The sequence below is a fragment of the Tiliqua scincoides genome, chromosome 2, assembly GCF_035046505.1.
Source record: "Tiliqua scincoides isolate rTilSci1 chromosome 2, rTilSci1.hap2, whole genome shotgun sequence".
NCBI classification, from domain to species: domain Eukaryota; kingdom Metazoa; phylum Chordata; class Lepidosauria; order Squamata; family Scincidae; genus Tiliqua; species Tiliqua scincoides.
The window spans coordinates 184,237,065-184,257,806 of NC_089822.1; the positions used below are offsets into that span (position 1 = coordinate 184,237,065).

General features: G+C 43.1%; 1 protein-coding gene across 2 annotated transcripts in view; it reads left to right on the forward strand.

Moving 5' to 3' along the window:
* SEPTIN8 (septin 8) overlaps positions 1 to 20,742 on the forward strand; it is a 68,328-nt gene that overhangs the window by 39,374 nt on the left and 8,212 nt on the right. The window contains exons 3-9 of one of the 2 annotated variants that reach the window (XM_066617201.1): positions 1,517 to 1,712; positions 5,358 to 5,544; positions 12,553 to 12,714; positions 15,899 to 15,995; positions 16,671 to 16,839; positions 17,130 to 17,262; positions 19,141 to 19,331. In XM_066617201.1, the coding sequence (XP_066473298.1) occupies positions 1,517 to 1,712; positions 5,358 to 5,544; positions 12,553 to 12,714; positions 15,899 to 15,995; positions 16,671 to 16,839; positions 17,130 to 17,262; positions 19,141 to 19,331 (1,135 nt within the window). The remainder of the gene's footprint in view (positions 1 to 1,516; positions 1,713 to 5,357; positions 5,545 to 12,552; positions 12,715 to 15,898; positions 15,996 to 16,670; positions 16,840 to 17,129; positions 17,263 to 19,140; positions 19,332 to 20,742) is intronic. The other variant, XM_066617202.1, reaches the window with a different exon arrangement.

Sequence of the window (20,742 nt, forward strand, 5' to 3'; positions counted from 1 at the left end):
AGCAGACACACAGGATGTCTCCTCTGCTGTGGAGGAAAAGCCTCTCCTTGCACTGAGTGGGGACCTGCTCAGGGAAAGGCAGGCTGCAAGGGCTCCAAATGGCTGAGGAGGAAGGTGGCTCAGGATTGGCTGGTGGTCAGCCAGTGAAGGGCCTTGAGCCATTCCAACAGAAAAAGCCAGGAGCCTGCTGGATGCTGATTGGCTGAGCCTGCTGGAGAGTTGGGGAAGGGAAAAACAGGGACATTGAGCCTGCAGAGTTGGCAAAATTGAAAGGGAAACCGATGCGGGCAGGTGGGGGTGAAGGGAGAGGAGGGCAGTGAGCTCAGGGGGCAGAGGGAAGCAGCCTGCACTCCCAACACAGGTGCCTCCTGTCACACTCTTTGCCACTTTCACCTGGAGGAGCCGCAGCAGACAGCTGAAAGAGCCGCATGTGGCTCTAGAGCCGCAGGTTGCCGACCCCTGTACTAACCAGTAGCGTAAATGGTGCAAGCTTTCAAGTTTGAGTTTTGACTTCCTTCCAAGACCTGCTCTACTATTACAAAATGGTATTTGATGTGTTTCATGGAAAAAGGAAGGAGTTTGACCTTGACCTTAAGAACCCAGGAGAAATCTGTGTACCCGAATTCATTAGTCTTAACAGCTCAATTAGATCCCTGCTGATGTAAAACTTTTGACAGGATGACTCGGCACAGAAAGCTTATGCAGCATGGGCAGAAGTGATTAAGACAAAACATATGAAGAATCCTTCTTGGAATGCCTTGAAGGAGTTTGTTACTGGTGGGCCTGTGCCAGCTTTGCTGGCTTTTGTTAGCTCATGTTTCATAATATAGCTACATGTCATTGCCTCTCTGACAAAGCAGGTCAGCTATTTCACAAGGCTGGGTAGCTGCCAGCCCTAGCCTGGAATGAATATTCCCTGATTTGTTTACCACTTGTTTCTCCAACTTGCCAGTTTGGCTTGCAACATATCTTTGCCTTGGGAGGCACCCGGGTTTCGGGTTCTCTGCATGTATTGGAAATGTATTGAAATTATTGTTACACTGCTAATACCTGATCCTTCAAGGGAAAATTCAACAATGATTAAGATATGGAAAATTTCCTTTGTGTTAAAATTTCAAATCAGTATCATTTTAAAAGGGGAGGGTGGAGAAACTGTCCTGGCATGGTAGTGAGTTGTTGTATTTTTGATGTTATGCAAAACTTTGTTTTATTGGTATTTGTGTCTGCTTACAAGTACAGATGATGATGAACATCATGAAACAACTATACAGCTGTTAGAGATTTTTTAAAGAGTGGGAGAGTATATGCCATTTGGATTAATACAAAAATTGAAGTGTTATATGTAAAGATTTGCCTGGTTCATTAGAGGTTTTGGGAAGATGGATATAGAAAAGTCAGAGGAATGTTTTTAATCTGAACCCTGGGTGATGTGCTGTTATTCTCTGTTTAATATGATTTTAAATAGTGATCCCCAATGAAACACTGTTGTCTTTTTTGAAAAAAAAAAATCTCTTAGGTGAAACTGGCATTGGAAAATCCACACTGATGAACACTCTCTTTAATACAACGTTTGAGACTGAAGAGGCCAGTCACTATGAAAAAGCAGTTCGCTTGCGACCACGGACCTATGACTTGCAGGAAAGCAATGTCCACCTGAAGCTGACAATTGTAGATGCTGTGGGCTTCGGGGATCAGATAAATAAAGACGAGAGGCAAGTCACGTTCTGATTTGGTGCAGAAAAGTGTCCAGTACTTTGATACGTTAAAGGAATGGTTCCCAAACTGTGAGCCATGGCTCCCTGGGGAGCTATAGAAACCAGCCAGGGGAGCAGTAGAAAACTCACAAAAAACCCCCACCTTATACAGTGTATAGAATTGTAGCCCTAATGGGGAACTGCGGTCAGTGGCCTAATAGGCCAAGGAGGCCACCAGTAGAAACGTTTTGGGGACACTGCATTAAAGGAATGAAATTCTTCTTCACAGTATGCTGGATTCAGTTTCCTTGTGTTGCCTTTGTGGCAGGAAAGACAGGATAGGAATAGAAAAAAATAAATATTAGAGTTCACATCAAGCGTCCCTGTACAATAATATCAACATGCAATAACTCTGTTGAACTTGATAGGAAGAATTAATGCTAGCCCTGAATTTCTGGGTTTGGAGCCTTTCTCTTGCTTTCATTTTTGATTTCTTCATTGAGCATAATATGAACTGTTGTGTCTTGCCTAGGTTAAGTGGGAAAATTGGCAATCGGGGACTAGAATAGCAGCTTCCTACTTCCCCCAACCCATCTTCGCCGCTTCCACTCATTCTCTTTCCTTCAGTTCTCCAACCACAAAGGGGCTGTTAGTACTTTCGCACCATTTCATTTGCAACATTGTGGCTGCTGCAACCTCTTCCCTTCAGGATGAGAAAAAGGAAACTTGGAAGAAGGATAGCGATGACAAATGACCAGTCTCTTATATGTTACTTTCTGACCTTATCATTTTGAATGTAGTTTCTTCAGCTTTCCTATGTCTGGAAGCAGGTGGCCCAAGATAACTGATGTTTGAGTAAAAGAGGAGCACCAGGAGAAGTCTGGAGCATCTGCTCAAATTCTTCCACTTACTTGGAAGAATTACACCACCTTCTCTAATTTGCAGAAGTACACATTGCCTGTGACTCTGTACTATTAATATAGAGCTCAAAGGGAAATTAGCTTGCTGTGAGCAGACTTATATTAGCTGCCTTCTGGAGAATCCCAAATACCTGTTTATATTGCAAATAATACTAAATGCATTATCACTTATGTGTGATCATTTGGGTGCTTGAATGTACGTATGCTTTCTAAGGTAGTGGTGAAGGCAACTTACATCCTACATTGTGACAATCTAATTTTGTTGCTTCTTGTTCTGAATAAAACTGGATTGATCTGGTCGGCACGGCTGTCTCTGCAGACCAGCTTGGCAGTCCTCTTTTGTAGCTTTGGGCTACATTCTTCTAGCACCATTACTGTGCATGCACTTGTCTTTTCTCCCTTGATCTTTTTATGAGCAGTAAACGTTTTAAGAGAAGAGGAATGGTTGCTTTTATAGTTTTGTGTGATACACTGAGCCAGACAAGACGTGACTGCTGATGATGATATACTCAAAAAAGTGCAGGTAGCTGTTGAAAAAAATCTAAAGGTAAAAACATTTGAAAAACAATCCAGAAATAAGAGCTGGGTGGTGCCTTGTTTTAGGATGAATTAACATTTGACAAAGCGGTAAGCAAGATTTCAAGTTTCCTAGGTCTTCAGACTAGGTTTAAGTGCATGGGGGATGGGGGGGGAGAAGAAGAAATAATGCCCAGAAATACAGTGGTGCCTCGCAAGACGAAATTAATTCGTTCCACAAGTCGTTTCGTATTGCGAAAATTTTGTCTTGCAAAGCGCGGTTTCCCATAGGAATGCATTGAAATTTAATTAATGCGTTCCTATGGGCAAAAAAAGTCAGAACAAAGTCAAATTTGGTTTACAAAGTGTTTATTAAGTGCTTTTTAAAGGCATACATACTGTACAGAGGATTTCAAAAATTTCAAGCACAAAACTTAAACTTTTTAATTTTAAAAATTCATCTTGCGAAGCACGGCCATAGAAAAATTCATCTTGCGAAGCACGGCATAGAAAAATTCGTCTTGTGAGTCACCAGAAAAAAATCGCAAAAATGCTTTTGTCTTGCTAGTTTTTCGGTGTACTAGGCATTCGTCTTGCGAGGCACCACTATATTGTTCTCTTTCCTGTGCCCCCTTTTCACCTTAACATCCCACCTGAGAAGAATTCTGTGAATCCTGAAAGTTTGCCAACTACTTAATAGTACTTAAGTGGATCCCAAGGAAAGTCATACAAATAGAGTATTGTATAGATTTTTTTGCTTAAGCTGCTATTAAAGCAACAATTGATTGCAGAAAACTGGTTTTAAAAGCAAAAAAGAATTGACTCCCAGCCAAGTTCCAAAAGATAACTTATTAGCTGCATTTGAATCCAACTTTTCATCCAGGGAGCTCAGTGTACCAGTTTTTGTCTTGCATCAACCCTGCAAGCTGGATTTGGTTGAGAGAATGACATGCCCAAGGCAGCCCCATGAACTTTGTAGATTAAAAGGGACTTGATGCACTCCACCTGACATGAGCAGCTCTAGTTCCATCCTACCACTTCTGCCTTTGAAGAATGTTCTTCAGTTCAGAGCATCAAGAGCAACATATACCTAAAAGACCTTTTGACATTTCCCATTCATTACCTTTTGGGTACATCACCTTCTGCCTACTCTCTGCTGACCTCCCTGGTAGTCAGTCAAAGATTTTAATGTCTCATGTACCAATTCCCTGAATTCCTTTCTAAAATTGGTAGTGGGAAAGACCTGGTCTTTCCTCATGCAGGTGCTTCCATTTTAAACCATTTATTTAAAATATTTCTATACTACTTTTCCTATGCTGAAAGTGATGTACATACATAAGATTTAAAAGACTAAATATAATAACACAAAGCATTCAAAGCAATACAGAAAAGACGCAAAAACATCAATAACATAAAAACAGCAACAGGAGGTTTACAGGGTCTAAGTTAAATTGGGTCCCTAGGAGGTCCTCTCTCCTTAAATGCCAAGCAGAATAAGAATGTGTTTAAACCCCACTGGAATCCCATATAAAGAGGGGGCTGTCTGCACATTTCTTGGCTAGTTAGTTCTACAGATGTTCTGCCACAGCTGAAAAGGCCCTATACCTTACCTCCACCACTTGAAGCCAAGGGGATGGTGGTATCTTAAGCAGGGCCCTAAATGACGACTGTAGACAATGTACAGGATTGTATCAGGGGGCAGGTACCCTGAGGTATCCCAGTCCTGAGCCGATTAGGGCTTTAAAGGTTCTCACCTACACCTTAAATTGGGCATGAAATGGAATGGCAGCCAGTATAGCCACCCAAGCAACAGTATGGCAGGTGTGCCCCGCCAAGGCCTGGTGACCAGCTGGGCCACTGTATTCTGCACTAGCTGCAGCTTCTGGACCACCTTCAATGGTAGCACCACATAGATTGTGTTACAGTAATCTAAGTGAGATGTCATAGAGCAGCCATTTTCAACACTGGTGTGCCGCAGGAATTTGGGGAAAGGTCATCTATTAGTAGGACCAGTTGGGGATGTGAGCCACACACTGATAGCATAGTGTGCCTTGTCAATTGTCAAAAACTTGATGATGTGCCTTGACAATTTTAGTCCCTAGTCAGTGTGCCATGAGATGAAAAAGGTTGAAAATTGCTGTCATAGAGCATGGACCACTGTACCTGGAAGTATCCAGCCGTTCTGTGTAACTCTAGCATTCCGGTTGCTAATGGAATTCGTTTTTAGTTACAGGCCGATAGTTGACTATATTGATACACAGTTTGAAAATTATTTACAAGAAGAGCTGAAAATCCGGCGTTCCCTCTTTAATTATCATGACTCAAGAATCCATGTCTGCCTTTACTTCATCACTCCAACTGGGCACTCACTGAAGTCTTTGGATCTGGTAACCATGAAAAAACTGGATTGTAAGGTATGTACACACTCACTGTGCAAATGTTGGCTTTCTGGTACATAAGTGTAAAAGTCAGTAACCATAGGTGATATCTTTTCTTTAACCATCTGAAAATATTTTGACTGATAACTCTAGCAACAAACTGGGAGCATCCCAGTTGTGTTTTTCCTTTCTCCTGCTTCCCCTCCTTAAAGGGGCAAAAGGTATTTGTTTCCATCGGTTTCTGTGGAATTTCTTACCCACCCTCATCTTTCATTATGATTATTCCAGCCAGGCCCCGGGGTAGTTCAGAATCATTATCTTGAAATCCTATTCCTCTGGCTATCTACAAATGGCATTGAACAACCATAATCCTGGATTTAGCAACTTTTGTATGTGCACTATCCGTGCTAACTTTGGTTTGTTGGGATGTAAATAGGGAATGACTATATTGGAGGAAGGAAATTCTGGCTGCATGTGGTGTTTAGTCATTGTTGATTTGCTGATCTGACAGTAATACTATTAGAAGCACTTTCCATTTCTCTACACTTCCTTGTCCCTCTTTTCATTTTCCAGTCAAGGGAATGGGTGGAGCAGAGCTTGGCACATGGCAAGAACAAGAGGGGCAGTATTTGGCATACAGCCCTACCTGATGATAATTTCCTGCCCCTTTTTCCTAGCTCTCAGTTCTATCAGAACTTCCTTCTCAGTCAAATGTGGTTTTGATTCTGCATTGGCTTGAGATCAAACATCTGTTTTGCAAAGATGTATTTTGGTAGGCATCTGAATCAGTTATGGTTTGGTGGGGGGCAGCTGTTCAACAGCTCTGCAATGTCAGCAGGATGATGTCAGACTTGGGGGAGACTGTCTGGGTTTCTTGTGATATTAATGGATCTTGTTCATCAGATGAACTGCACCAGGCTTTTCCAGGGTGGAGGATCTTTCTTCATGGTTTGCTCTCCCATCATGCATTTGTCTTCAGTTGAGCTCATAACCAGCTGTTGCCTACTGTATCTAATTACTTCCAGGCGAGACAGCACAGAATCATCTTCAAAGCTGATTCTTAAATAATAGATGACTGGGATTGCAGTTAAATTGGGGGAGGCAGACTGGAGTTGAACCATGTCTAACCGTTCATAAAGAACAACAAAAAAGTTAAAGGGAGCCAACCCTGTCTGATTATTGTGCCAGCATATACATTAATGTATGGCCCCGTTTTGGATAACCACTGGCCTCCAAGAATGCCTTCATTCATCCAAGTGTTGAGTGTCTTTAGTCTTCCTTGTGGTGGCGTCAGCCAGTAATTCAGGAGAGTGATTCTGGCTTCGTTCCCAACTCTGGAAATGAGATTTGGAGCCATAGTCAAGAGAGTACCAAGATGTTGAGGGTTTCAGGTGGATTTGGTGTTCAGAGGACTGACTGATGCTCTGTCAAGTACTTTAGAGATGAAGCATCCAAGAATCAAGAATAGTGATAAATTGCCAAGGATGGTTATTGCTTTGAAGGATAGCATTGAAACAAAGGAACTGGGATCCATATTGTTGCTTAGGGTCACACAAGAGGTCACATAAGTGGAATTCTTGATATCCTTTCAGCATCTGGCAAAGAGCATTTGAAGCTCTCCTTTCCTTGTTTGTCATGCAGCATGGGGGAGTGAGGAAGTTGGTGTTTGAAAAACAAAGCTAAAGCCTTGTGGGCTCACAGCTCTTTGAATACTGGCCAGTACTAGCAACTTTAGCTCTTCCATGGCCTTGACACTGTATGGCATAGAGAGATGCACTTCTGTTGGCTTTCATACAATAAACCCTGCACATGCCAATTAAACGCAAATAGAATCCATCTGAGACCTTTGTCCTTCTGCATCTGTAGGCAGATACGTGAACGCCATTGTCAGTGGTGTGCCTGTGCATTGGTGGGTGGCCAGGTGCTCAGCACCACGGGCTCAATTTAAATAAAACTGCATGGCTGTTCTTAGAAAACTACATTCTATTTGGACCATGTGAACATTTCCTTTTCTATCTCACTATTTGTTTGTGTTAAAAAAACAATTGGCACCACTGCATTTTAAATCTAATTGCCAATGTCAATAAAAGAATAATCTGGGAGTTACCTTTAAGAAATGTCAGGATTTTGTTGACTGCTAGCTGTGTATAAATTCCATTAATACACAAAACCCTCCAGGGCACTAAAAGCAAAGTATCACATTCATTGTTCCACTTATTTATGGGGGCACTTCAGCTTCTCCTATCCAGCAACAGGAGAGGAGGAGCTCATAGTTGGGAAGGCCTCTAGAATTGTACCCATGAGGTACAGGGAGCTGCTACCATGAAGGAAATATTGGACACTCTCTATGTGCATGTGCTGCTTGTCAGATCTTGGCCAAAATCTTCATTTCGTAATGCTGCTCTTTAAAGCAAAAACTCATAACGGGTGGGGTTTATAGAAAATCTGAATAGGGTTTGGCTTTTCTTTATCCCCTTGCTGCAACAGCTCAGGGGCAATAAATATTTGTGATGAAAACCCACTTTTGAAAGCTTGATAGACTGATGAATCATAGACAGTAAGCACCCCTGCCTTTCCAGCATTACCCTTTCATTGTGTAGTGAAGCTTCACAGTCATCGTCCCTTAATGGTTGCCCTAATGTCCAACAACTATACTAAATCCAAAGAGAGGGAAAAAGCTGTTGGCAACTAACCAAAGCACATTCCTTCTTCAAAGTAGCTGGGTAATTCATCCAGAAAGTAGCTTAATGGTCTCATATAAGATGTGGTCACAAGGCATTGCATTGTGACCTTATCTGCACTGGACGTTTTTTTCTTTAGAGAGTTAGAGGCTTAAAATATGAATCTCAAGTAAGGCCTAGGAACCCTTAAAACAATGCCCGTCAGATATTAAAATGAGGAGTGCACAGAAAGAAAAAAACATTTGCTGTTTCCCAGTATAGCAGATATACTAGACAAGAGCTTTCTGATTAAGATGGTAAAAGCTGATTGTCTCTCCCAATGCTCTAATAACTCAACCTCCGAGGCTCTGAGTTAATCCCTAAAGTGTTGAGAATTGTTTCCTGGAGGAAAGCAGGTCATTCCTACAGCAGATGAAAACCCACCATGATTTTCATCCCATGTGTTTGAATCTTTACTGCCGGATTGGTAGTCTCAAAGGTATGTATGTTTGGAATGTATTGGGAAGCTGCCTTATAAGACGATTAATCCATCTATCTCAGCATTGTCAAAACTGACTGGCAGTGATTCTCCAGGGTATCAGGCAGGTTTCTTTTCCTGTCCTAACTGGAGATGGGTACCTCTTTTACATGCACAGTAAGTGCTCTACCACTGGGCTAGAGCCCCACCCCATTCTGTCTACTAGGTTTGTTTTTGTTTAGTAAGTAGTACAGTGTATTTATGGGCATCTTGTATGATCCCATCCATAGGGATCTATTTAACTTGTTCATTCGGCAAAAGGAAAAATAATCTCCCATTGTCTAATGCAGTAATTCCCAAAGTGTAGGTTGCAACCCCCTTGGGGTGGTTATGAGATAGGCCCTCCCATCTGCCCTTGCACCTGGCTGGCTCCAAATTGAAGCAATTCTGGAAGGGGCAGATAATGCAATGGCTGGAATGTCTTACTGGGAGACCCCAGAGGCCTGGGTCATGCTGAGCCAGCAACCCACTCTACTGGCCTCTGCAAGTCTCAGAATGGTCCACAGAAGTGTCTTCTCATTTTCTGATGTAACTTCCAGTTTGACCAGAAGTCACTTCAGGATGCTTCTGCGGGCCATTCTGAGACATATGGAGCCCAGTAGAGTGGGTTGCCTGCCCAACACAACTTGGAAGAGGCCTCCATGGGGTCCCAGTGAGGCATTCTGGCTATCATTCATGACCTTCCATGGGGAAAGAAGTGGGTTGTGGTACTGAACAGTTTGGGGGCCACTGATCAATGCATAAATACATGCTCAGGTACCCCCTTCTAATAAAGCAGGGGAACCCCCAGTCTACATTGAACCTCTTGCCCTCCAGGGACTTGCTGGAGCCTGCACTGGCCTATTGTGACTGTCAGCGCAAGGGCCAATTGTTTGAACTCTCGTGTTCAACAAGGGCTCCCTTCGCTGCTTGCTGTTTCATGTTTGTGAAGCAGCAGCAAAGGAAAGGCCAACCTTGCTTTGTGCAAGTCTTTTATAGGCCTTAAGCTATTGTGAGACCTTCATTCATTCATATAAGCTCCACCTCTAATCATTTATGTACATCCATGTAAATTTGTTCAAATTTTAAACATAAATTGTTTTTTTCCAGGCCCCCAACACAGTGTCAGAGAGATGATGTAGCCCTCCTGCCAAAAGTTTGTACACCCCTGCACTAAAGTCTGGTTTAGGAGCACTGTTTGCCTACTATTTTGACTCCAATGCTTCTTTCTTTAGTAGTCTCTTCAAGGGCCTATTTCATACATTCTATAGTTAAATGACTTCCTCCTTGAGAGTTGAAAGTGTAGCTCTAGACAAGGCTGTGAAAAATGAGTAGCTTGTTTTCCCTTATAGTTGGAACATATTCCTGTGATGGAGGTACAATTTTGGCTTGTCTTTCTGCTGCTTAGTATTTTTGTTTTGAACTCAAGCCACTCTTGCGGATGTGCTGCTAGCAATACCGAGTCATCTTAACAAGTACAAGAAAAGTTGTTTGCCTCCATGCTGGCGCTTGGCAACTGGGTGTCATTTTGTATCCACTTGTAGCAAACTAGGAGGCCTGCATATGTTGTCAGCTTTCCTTCAATCTCTTGATAATGAGCATTGAGAAAAAGCATCCAAGCTCTTGCTTGCCAAATGGAATCGTATTTCATACTTGTTCTGAGAACCCCAGCAATGAAATGGCCTTTTTGCAGAAGATTGTTTACAATTGGAACCCATTGTAGTGTTATGTTCAAATTATATTTACTTACATGGAGTGCTTCTGACTGGAATGAGTTTCATATTGCTCATGACTGTTCTTCAGGAAGCAATCTTTCTTTTGTCCCTGTATTCTTTGGCTTAGAGCAGTGGTTCTCGAACTTTTCCGGCTTGTGCCTCCCCTGATCCTTGTAGCCATTGGCCATGGCTCCCCATTACAACACCCACCTCAGTTACCCCCAAAATGGGGATGAAGGTGTTATAATTATACACTAGAAACAGAAAAACAGCTGCCAGCACTCTGAGGCTGCAATCCTAACCACACTTACCTGAGAGTAAGCCCCATTGAACAAAATAGAACTTACTCCTGAGTAGACCTGGTTAGGATTGTGCCCTGAGTTTGTTAGCAGCACACCTGGAGGGTTTTGGAAAGGGAGGGGGGAAGAAGTGATGAATTTGCTGGGGGAGGGGAAGACTTTGTTTTGTGTGCATCTGCTAATTGCAAACTGAGACCTAGAGACTGGCTGGAATCCTAACCCCACTTTCCTAGGAGTAAGTCCCATTGAACACAATAGGATTTACTTCTGAGTAGACCTAGCTAGGATTGTGCCTTTTGTCTTACAATAGCAGCCAACAGAGTACCTCTCCCCCCCCCCCCCCAAAAGGAGGCAGGAGGAAAAAGGGGATGGCTGAAAAGGGGATTTTTATTTTTAATCAGTTTTTGGAGACAAAGCCATCAAGAGTGGCTTTTTTTTTTTTTTTTTTTGAAGGGGGAAGATAAAGAGAGGTGAAGATCCTGGGTTAAGCTGACACAGACCCTGCGCCTATGTAGGTCTACTCAGAAGTAAGCCCCATTTGTGTCAGTGGGGCTTACTCCCAGGAAAGTGTGGAAGGGATTGCAGCCACATACAGCAAGATTACAACTCACCCCAAAGCAGATGGGGGCTGCTCACGCACATACACCCAGCATGCAGATGCCACCCCTGTTTCCCCCAGGCAAGAGGGAGGGATGCAGGCTGGGGCATTTGGACACCCCACCCCCCACTAAGAGCAGGCTGGCTCCCTCCTTGGCTGAGCTGCAAACTCTACTCTCCCTGTTTGAAGCCTCTTCTCTTCTCCTCCAGCCTTGACCAATCCCAGGATGCCCAGGGTGAGGGGCACACTGGGAAATGTAGTCCTTGGGGCAAGGTTGCACATGGAGAGAGCTCCACTATGAGATGTGCAGAACCTCTGCCTGCCCAGCCAGCCTTCTCTCCCACCTCCCCCCACCATGTTTCACACACCCTCCCAGCCTCATGCTGCCCCACCCAACTCGTTCACAGCTGCAGAAAAGCAGCAAGTCAGCAGGCAGCACATGGAGCGGAGCGGAGCAGAGCAGCCTTTCTCCAGGAGATGCCTGGCGATGCCCCTGGAGGCTAGCCACGCCTCACCAGGGAGGCGGGATGCACAGATAGAATACCTCAGCCAGGCGGCAGACCTTCAGAGGTTTTTACTGACAGATACACTCTTTATACTCATTTCTTCTCCTGTTTTTAAAATGTGTTTTCATCTATACATTATATAGAATACAATATAATCTGCTTATAATTAGTTGAATCTTCAATGTCTTGTATAGCACAGGGCATCATTGGAAGCCTCTTCCATTCCCAAAAAGGGATCTTTCACTTTCCTGTAGCACTCCACAAAAATTAGGAATTCAACCAGGTGTTGTATACCTGGTGATTATCCTGTTTTATTATATATAAAACATATGCCCTAAGTAAGGAACTTAATCATTATTCATCAGTTAGTCTGTCAAACTAGTTCAGTGTCAAAAACAGCTCAATAACTTAAATCATTCCATGAGAAGTATTTCCAAGTGCACATACTTATTAAGTTGTCTATTATAGCTTACGAACAGTTCTGATTTTCATAATTATTACTTGTCTTAACACTTACTTCATAAACGCTTGGCAAATGTATAAATTTTTATATTTCAAGTCTTCCTTAGCCAAACTGCTAAATGAGGACCTTCAGTCTCTTTTCTTTTACTAATTAGCTCAGTTCTGCCTATAATCCTAAAGCGTATAATTTGATTAAAACCAAATACTTGTTTCGATTGTAGTTTCACTCATTATGGGTCTCAAAATCCAACTTTTAATTATTTCTCTGGGTTTTTCTTTCTGTACAGGTAAACATTATCCCTATCATTGCTAAAGCTGACACCATCTCCAAGAGTGAACTGCACAAGTTTAAGATTAAGATAATGAGTGAACTGGTCAGTAATGGAGTCCAGATCTATCAGTTCCCCACAGATGATGAAGCTGTAGCAGAGATTAACTCGGTGATGAATGTGAGTAATGTTCTTACCACTTCAAATTTGTAAAGACTTTTTATTTGTTGCAGTGATCTTTCAAAACCCCAGAACCTTTGTGGTGTAGTAATGGTTAATGTTGGACTGGAAGTGGAGAGACTCGAATTCAAAACCTACTTGGTTGTGAAGTCCACTGGATGACATTGAACTAATTGCATAAGCTTGGCCTAATCTACCTTACAGAGTCGCCATGAGGATAAAGTGGGTGGGGAAAACCATGTGCGCTGTCCTTAGCTCTTTGGAGGAAGACTAGATTGAAACTAATAATAATATTAATGGACGATCTTATGAACTGATTCATAATGGTGTTTAGGTGCTGCTCCACCCATCTCTCATTTGAGTGCTGCTTTTGGTGTGAGGAAATGTATGGAATCCTCTTGGTTACACTATTCAGTGGACTATCATCGTGTATGCAAACACATTTGGGCCTCACGTACTAAATATTCATGGCTGTGTCAAACCAGTTTGGCACTTCCTCAATCATTGGAAAGTTGAAACTTTTATCTGGGTGTCCCCTAGTATCTGTGATTTTAGTTATCTGCGGATGTCACAGATACTGGTTGACCCACTTTAAACTTGCTCAGAAGGTTAAAAAAGGCCCCCAGTAACTTGCCCCATAGTGCTTTTGCTGCAATTTCAGGGTTCCAAGCACTCTTTTTGGCTTCTTCCAGCCTCTTCCCAGCTATGTCAAGGCCTTTGTCTCTACCCATTTTCTCCCCAGAATGCATCATGGAAAGGTTTGATCAAACAGATGCTGTAACCAGAAATGCCCAGCAGATGAACCTGGATGCTACGTCAAAACTCCACAATTCCCTCCAGACAAACAAAATATAATTAATTCCCCTGGTTGTCCCTTGCTAGAAGTGGCTCCTAGCTACTTACATTTGTCCAAGGAATTCTGGTCCTCACACTTATGGAAGAGTAAGTGGGCTTCCATGTACCAGCATTGGGTATCCATGGCAGACAAGAGGAACAGCCAAAGGTTCTGTGTGCTTGGACCTTCATAACTTTGGTGGATGATGTCATCAGTTATCTAATCAGAGGAGTGGAAACTACATGGAAAATCTTCCCACCCCTTGGATGGAGATGGGCAGTTTTGCTACCCAGTTGGCATATGCAGGCTAGGCAGAAATGTTACTCTAGACAAGGGGTGCCCAAACCCCAGCCCTGGGGTCACTTGTGGCCCTCGAGGCCTCTCAGTGCGGTCCTCAGGGAGCCCCCAATCTCCAATGAGCCTCTGGCCCTCCGGAGATTTGTTGGAGCCCACACTGGCCTGACGTGACTGCTCTCAGCATGGGGGGCAACTGTTTGACCTCTCACATGAGCTGTGGGATGTGGGCTCCCTCCACTGCTTGTTGTTTAACATCTGTGATGCAGTAGCAGCAGCAAAGGAAAGGCCAGCCTCTCTTTGTGCAAGGCCTTTTATAGGCCTTGAGCTATTGCAAGACCTTCATTCATTCATATAAGTTCATCTTTAATATATTCATTTGTGTAAACTTATGCAAATTTATTCAAATTTTAAATGTAAATTAATTTTTTTTTCCCGGCCCTTGACACAGTGTCAGAGAGATGATGTGGCCCTCCTGCAAAAAACTTTGGACACCCCTGCTCTAGACCAGAGGTGTTCAAACTGGGGCATCATGATGCCCCAGCCTCTGTCTTTGCCCTTTCATAACTGAAAACCGGAAGTGGGTCACGATCTTTATTTTTCGATCTTATGAGGCTTGGGGAGCCCTGTGGAGGCTTCTGTGGGGCTCCCCACACCCACAGAAGGCTGCTGCCGATACTGGTGAGTAAAATGAAGCCCCTGTTGCCCCTGCCAGCAGTGTGATCCTAGGAATCGTATCACTTGCATTTCCCCCACAAGGCAAAGACTTGCAACAGCTCCCAAAGATGCAGAGAGTTTGGGAACTGCTGCTCTAGACAGACAAGCTTTTTTTTCTTTCTTTGAATCCACACAGCCTTGTGCTCACTGGTAATAGTTTCAAACATACAAAGAACAAAGTCTGCTTGCAGAGATATGCCCCAGCAATTTTTAACTGCTGAACTTGCCCAGGAGCTTCAAGCACTTGAATGTCCAAAAATGCATCAAAATAAGCAAACTAAGGGGGAATTGTCATACCCTGCAAGGTAGTATTTCCTTAGCTAGTCTGGCATAGTGACTAATCAGGACTTCCCCAATTTGGATTTTGCCTTTGCCATGAACTCGCTAGGTGGGTGTAGGCAAGCCATGCCACCCCCTCTCAGTCTCTGCTCCCCAGCTGCAATATGGAGGTGATAATACTTACATACCTTACAGTAGGGGTGCCCAAACCCCAGCCTGGGGGCACTTGCAGCCCTTGGGAACTCCCAGTGCGGCCCGTGGGAAGCCCCCAGACTCCAATGAGACTCTGGCCCTCCAGAGACTTGCTGGAGCCCATGCTTGCCCAACACAAGTGCTCTCAGCATAAGGTGACTGTTCAACCTCTCGCATGAGCTGTAGGGTGAGGGCTCCCTCCACTACTTGCTGTTTCACATTTGTGATGCAGCAGTGGCAGTGAAGGAAAGACTGGCCTTGCTTTGCGCAAGGCCTTTTATAGGCCTTGAGCTATTGCAAGACCATCATTGATTCATAGAAGTTCCATTTTTAATATATTAATTTATGTAAATTTATTCAAATTTGAAATGTAAATTAATTCTTTTTTCCTGGCCCCCAACACAGTGTCAGAGAGATGATGTGGCCCTCCTGCCAGAGTTTGGACACCCCTGCCTTAGGATTGCATCATGATAATATAGGCACGTAGTTTGAACAAGTGCTGTATAACTGCTTATTAATAATATTTCAGCTGGGGGAGTGAGACTGAAAGGTTGTAGTTTGCCTATAGCTGTCTAATGAGTCAGTACTGAATAAAAGGCCACCTCTTTTTTTTTTTAAGCATCTACTTTAGTATGTTACTTTAGTTCTCATGTGAATATCAGTGGCAATTGGAACATATCTGTGCTGGCAGAAAGCAAAGTGCAATTCATTATTACTCCAAGAGTCATCTTCACATTTTACAATTTCTGCTATAGCAGCTAAAGGCAAATAAATCCTTGTGTACAAGTGAATTTGTTCCTATTCTTCCATATGTTCCTTTAAAGTAGCGTCTTGCAATCAACTATCTGATTGCCATTCATTTTTTAGGCTCATCTGCCATTTGCCGTAGTGGGAAGCACAGAAGAGGTAAAGGTTGGGAACAAAATGGTGAGAGCTCGGCAATATCCGTGGGGTGTGGTACAAGGTAGGTCAGAAGGCTGGTATGTGCTCACTTACCCATAGAGGTTGTCGTGGAAGATCATGTATAGAAGCTGTTTCCAGATTATACAGCCATTACAAGCAATGCGCTGTGGGGGGAAAAGGTCCTAAAAGATGAAAACTTCATAGGCTGAATCAGCTTGTCCTTAGTTGCAGTTGATATCAGGCTTGTATGTCACTGTAACAAAGTGGCATAAAAGTGCATGCGTATGGTTAAAAACATTTCTATTCACACAGGTTTTTGTTGATGCTGCTTTTTTAATTTGTTTGTAGGTAATGTTTGCTGCTGTATGTTTTTATTATATTTACATTAGTGTTTTGCTATATCATTACTTTGTTAGTAATGAATTGTTGACCTACTTGCTGTAAAGTCAGTGCTTCTGGGGTGGGGGAGCATTATCTGTGCTAATGTGGGTTATAATGTGCTAAAATAAAATCAACACTGTAAACTTTACACAGGAGATGTGCATTATGGTTTATCAAACTTGTGGTGGCGGATCACATATTTAATTGTGTTATAATTTGCAAACCCTCCTGGAAAAGCCTCAGTTCTGTTCCCAGAAGAAACACTGTTTTAGTTCTGTTCGCAATGTATATATTCCAACCACGCAAGGGTTCTTAGTCTTCTTTCACGCTGGCTATATTTCTTTGGTTTAATTAGTTGAGAATGAGAGCCACTGTGACTTTGTGAAGCTGCGTGAAATGCTGATCCGTGTCAACATGGAGGATCTTCGGGAGCAAACTCACACCCGCCACTATGAGCTTTATAGGCGGTGCAAACTGGAAGAAATGGGTTTCAAAGATACAGATCCTGATAGCCAGCCGTTCAGGTGAGCGAGTGTCTTCAGTTTCTTCCCACTTGCCCAAGTGTCTGGAGGCTGCGAGTTCCATTGAAATTTTGCAAGCAGAGTAATCAATAATATCACATGTTCAAATCTAAACTTCTCTCTCACTATCTGTGTAGTTATTTTTGCTTTTGCGCATGGGTGCATGCACACTCATTCCTAGGGTAAATGTACCCTGGCATATCTTTACAATTGCTGAATAATTCTTGGTTATTTGGGACACTTTCCAAAATGCCTGCATGACATCGGATTTGTTCTTTTCTGTTTTAAAACAGCCTTCAAGAAACGTATGAGACCAAAAGAAAAGAATTCCTTTGTGAACTGCAGAGGAAAGAGGAAGAAATGAGGCAAATGTTTGTGAACAAGGTCAAGGAGACAGAGTCGGAACTGAAAGAAAAGGAGAGAGAAGTGAGTACTGTACAGGTTGAGTCTCCTTTTTCATTAGGGTTCCTAGCTCGTAGAAAAAAATCACATTAAAGCAAAGCCATTTAAAAAACAATATCCCTTTGCTAAGTGACTTAGAAACAGCCTTTCTTGCCTTTGTGATACAAGACAGAGTCATTAGGCAGGCAATACATCAATCAGTCTCTTTCCAGGTGCTTAGAAAGGCTTCACTCTGAGCCAGTGACCATTCCTTTCACCAGTGCAAAGTGATTTTCTTTCATGTGCTCGGGGAAGGAAGGGATAGCTTGCCTTGGAGTGAAGCAGTTCTAAGTGCCTGGAGAGAGAATGCTTGATGGATTGTCAGCTGGCTGCTTCCTCTTGCGTCAACATGGCTATTGTTAAATGACTTTCCCCCTTTAATTTAAAGAGCCCTTCTCATCATATTGAGATAAAACCATGGGTGAAAAATCAGTTCTGTATGCTGAGAATGAATCTGGGCTATAAGTTCACATGCTAATAAGTAGGGGTTTGTGTAATAATCCCCACTGGTGGATAAGATTGCTGCAAGAGTGAATCCCAACACTACAGAGCTAAGAAAGTGAGAATTATTTTGTTCGCTCAGACAAAGGGCCTCCAATCAGACAAGTATTCAGTCTCCTGGGATAACCAGCCAGATGCATTTAGTACAGTGCTTCCCAAACTTCTACAGTGGAGTTGGGAGCACTGTTAATTGTCTGCGGGGGGGGGGGGGGAGCTGTGGTAGCAATCCAATCCTCAGGTTCATGCTGATGCCAGGGTGGAGGAGGAATTTAAACTTTCTTGAGTGAGTGCCAGCCTCCGGGGGTGCGGGAGATGCCTTGCCATCTCCTCTGTAGGACTCCCCCAGCCTTTTAACAGTAAAAAATTGAAAACTGCTTCCTGTTAATTGAAAATAGGAAGAAGTTTTGGATCACTTTTTATTACAGAGGCTTAGGGAACCCTGCAGAGGAGTCTGCAAGGCTCCCTACACACCCTGGCTGGCAGTCCCTCAAGAACGTTTAAATCCCCCCTCCACCCTGGCAGCAGCATGATCCTGGGAATTGCATTGCTGTCTCCCTGCTCCTTAAAGGGGCAGGGACAAGTGCTTCCCTGGTTGGTGGCTCCTGACCCACCAGTTTGGGAACCACTGTTCTAGAAGTTCACAAGCCAGATGATGGTGAGTGATGCTCCAAACTCAGGTTCTCTGCAGCCCCTTCTACTTGGGGTTCTGTTGCCTCTCTAAATGTGAATACTTCATTAGGCCTAGGTGACCCTTCATCTGTTTGCCTGATTTTTTTTTTTGTCAAACTTTAATCCAGAGGCTACTATCCAATTGCTGGGGCCTACGGGCAAAATGCTGCACTGGGCCTCCTATGGCATCCTACAACTGCCCAGTGATGGCACACTGGGTACTGCCACTGGTAATGAGTGTTTAGTGGTTGGTCTGGCCTACTGCATTCTCTAACGGGCATGGGCTCTCAGCCAGCGCCCCATCTATCCAACCCTTGATGTCATCCCTGCTGCAATCAAATTGTACAATAGTATATTCACTGCACTGTTTGGAGAAATTACTGCAAATGATTAGCTATCTGAAACTGAGAGGGAGAAAAAGATCTGATAGTGCTCTTCTTTGGAACAGAATTACAGTGCCACATTTTATTACTATGGAGTTGAGGCAAATAACAGTTCCAGATGATGTTAGAACAGCATGGGATCCAGCCAGGAGGAAGATATTCATGTTGCTTAGTAACGATTGAAGTGGTCCTCTGTGAGTTCTGATAGGAGACTCTGGCATGAATTATGATGCCCTCTTGTAGGTCAGTTTCAGATTCCGTTTTCAGCTGGCAATTAACTCACTTTTAATCAACTTGTTTTTTTTTCCAGCTGCATGAAAAATTTGAACATCTCAAAAGGATCCATCAGGAAGAAAAGAAGAAGGTAGAGGAGAAGAGAAGAGAGCTAGAGGAGGAGATGAATGCCTTCAACAGGCGGAAGGTAGCAGTTGAAACACTGCAGTCTCAGTCTCTGCTAGCCACTTCACAGCAACCACTGAAGAAGGATAAAGACAAGAAAAAGTAAGCAGATTAACCTGAGCTGCCCTGTTTCCATCTTTGCCATGACCCTACTGTAAGTTTACACTTAACCAAACTATTGCAACAACTATTTTTTTTAAAGACCTGAAGATTAAATACTATTGCAACAACTTTATTTATTTTTAAGACCTGAAGATAGAGGATAGCTTGCCTTGAACATTTCTCATGCTTCCAAACTTTAATAGGATAAACCATAGTAGTGTAGTACCTATTTACTGTGGCTTCACAGCCATTCCAAAGATCAGAGAGGAGAAAAGATTACTGTACCTTCACACTTATAAAGGAGAACCAGTTGATGTTTGTGGTGGCCATGTTGATTTCTTAGTATTGGCATCCCCCTGTATCCACGGGGGTTCTGTGTCCCCCATGGATGTGGATACAGGGGGACCCTATATAAATAGCAGGCCCTGCATTGTGCCCTCACTTGCTTCCATTGTCTTTGTTTTTGCTTAGGAGTGCTTGAGCAAGAGCATTTCTTTTTGCCCGGTCCACAGGTGTACACATTTTATCCCTGTTGCATATACGCAATGTTGGGCAAAAATGGTTTCACCAGGCAACATTCTTGCTTCACTGAAGAACTTGACATGCAGGCAACCAGTCTGCACACTAGAGGGATACAACTGAACATCCTGTTAATGTTCAGCTACCTCTAGCATGTAGGCTAGTTGCCTTCACATCAAGTTCTTCAGTGAAGGAAGAAAGTTGCTCAGCTAAGCAAGAAACACCGTGCTCAAACACTTCTAAACAAAAACAATGGAAATGTAATGAATGTATGTGTGGAAGGGGGGGTGCAGGGCAGCCAGATCCATGGATAACGGATCTGCAGATGGGAGGGGCTGTATTTATTGCTTCCCATGGAAGTGTAACAGGAGAGTTCTGTACTGTACAAAGCGCTGTTGGGTTTCTTCCATAGAAACTTGAAATTCATATGGTTTATCTTGGTATTTTTACAGAAGGTAAGAATTGGGCTTTTAAAGTAAATAGAGGGTAGAACAGTGTAAATAGAGAGGCAGGGGGAAAGTGACTCTCTGTTGTTAGTATGAATAGTATCTATATTTCATGCCTGTCTTTGACAAACTATTTTAAGCCTCAGTAGTGTGCCCTTTCTCCATAGGAATGCCTGAAGTTTTCTTGTACTGAGCCAGAAGATTAGTCCACCTTAACCTGTTATTGTCTGCCTTGAGGTATCAGTATTTTCCAGGGTCTCCGGCAAAGCTATCTCCAACTCTGATACCTGAGAATCTTTAAATTGGAGATGCCAGAAACAGAATTATTGATATGCAAAGTAGCTGTAATCCTATTAAGCCATGTCTTGTTCTGCCAGGTAACTGTTCCTTATGAACATGAGAATTATCTCTGTTGAATCAAACCAAAGGCCCATCTAGTTTAAATA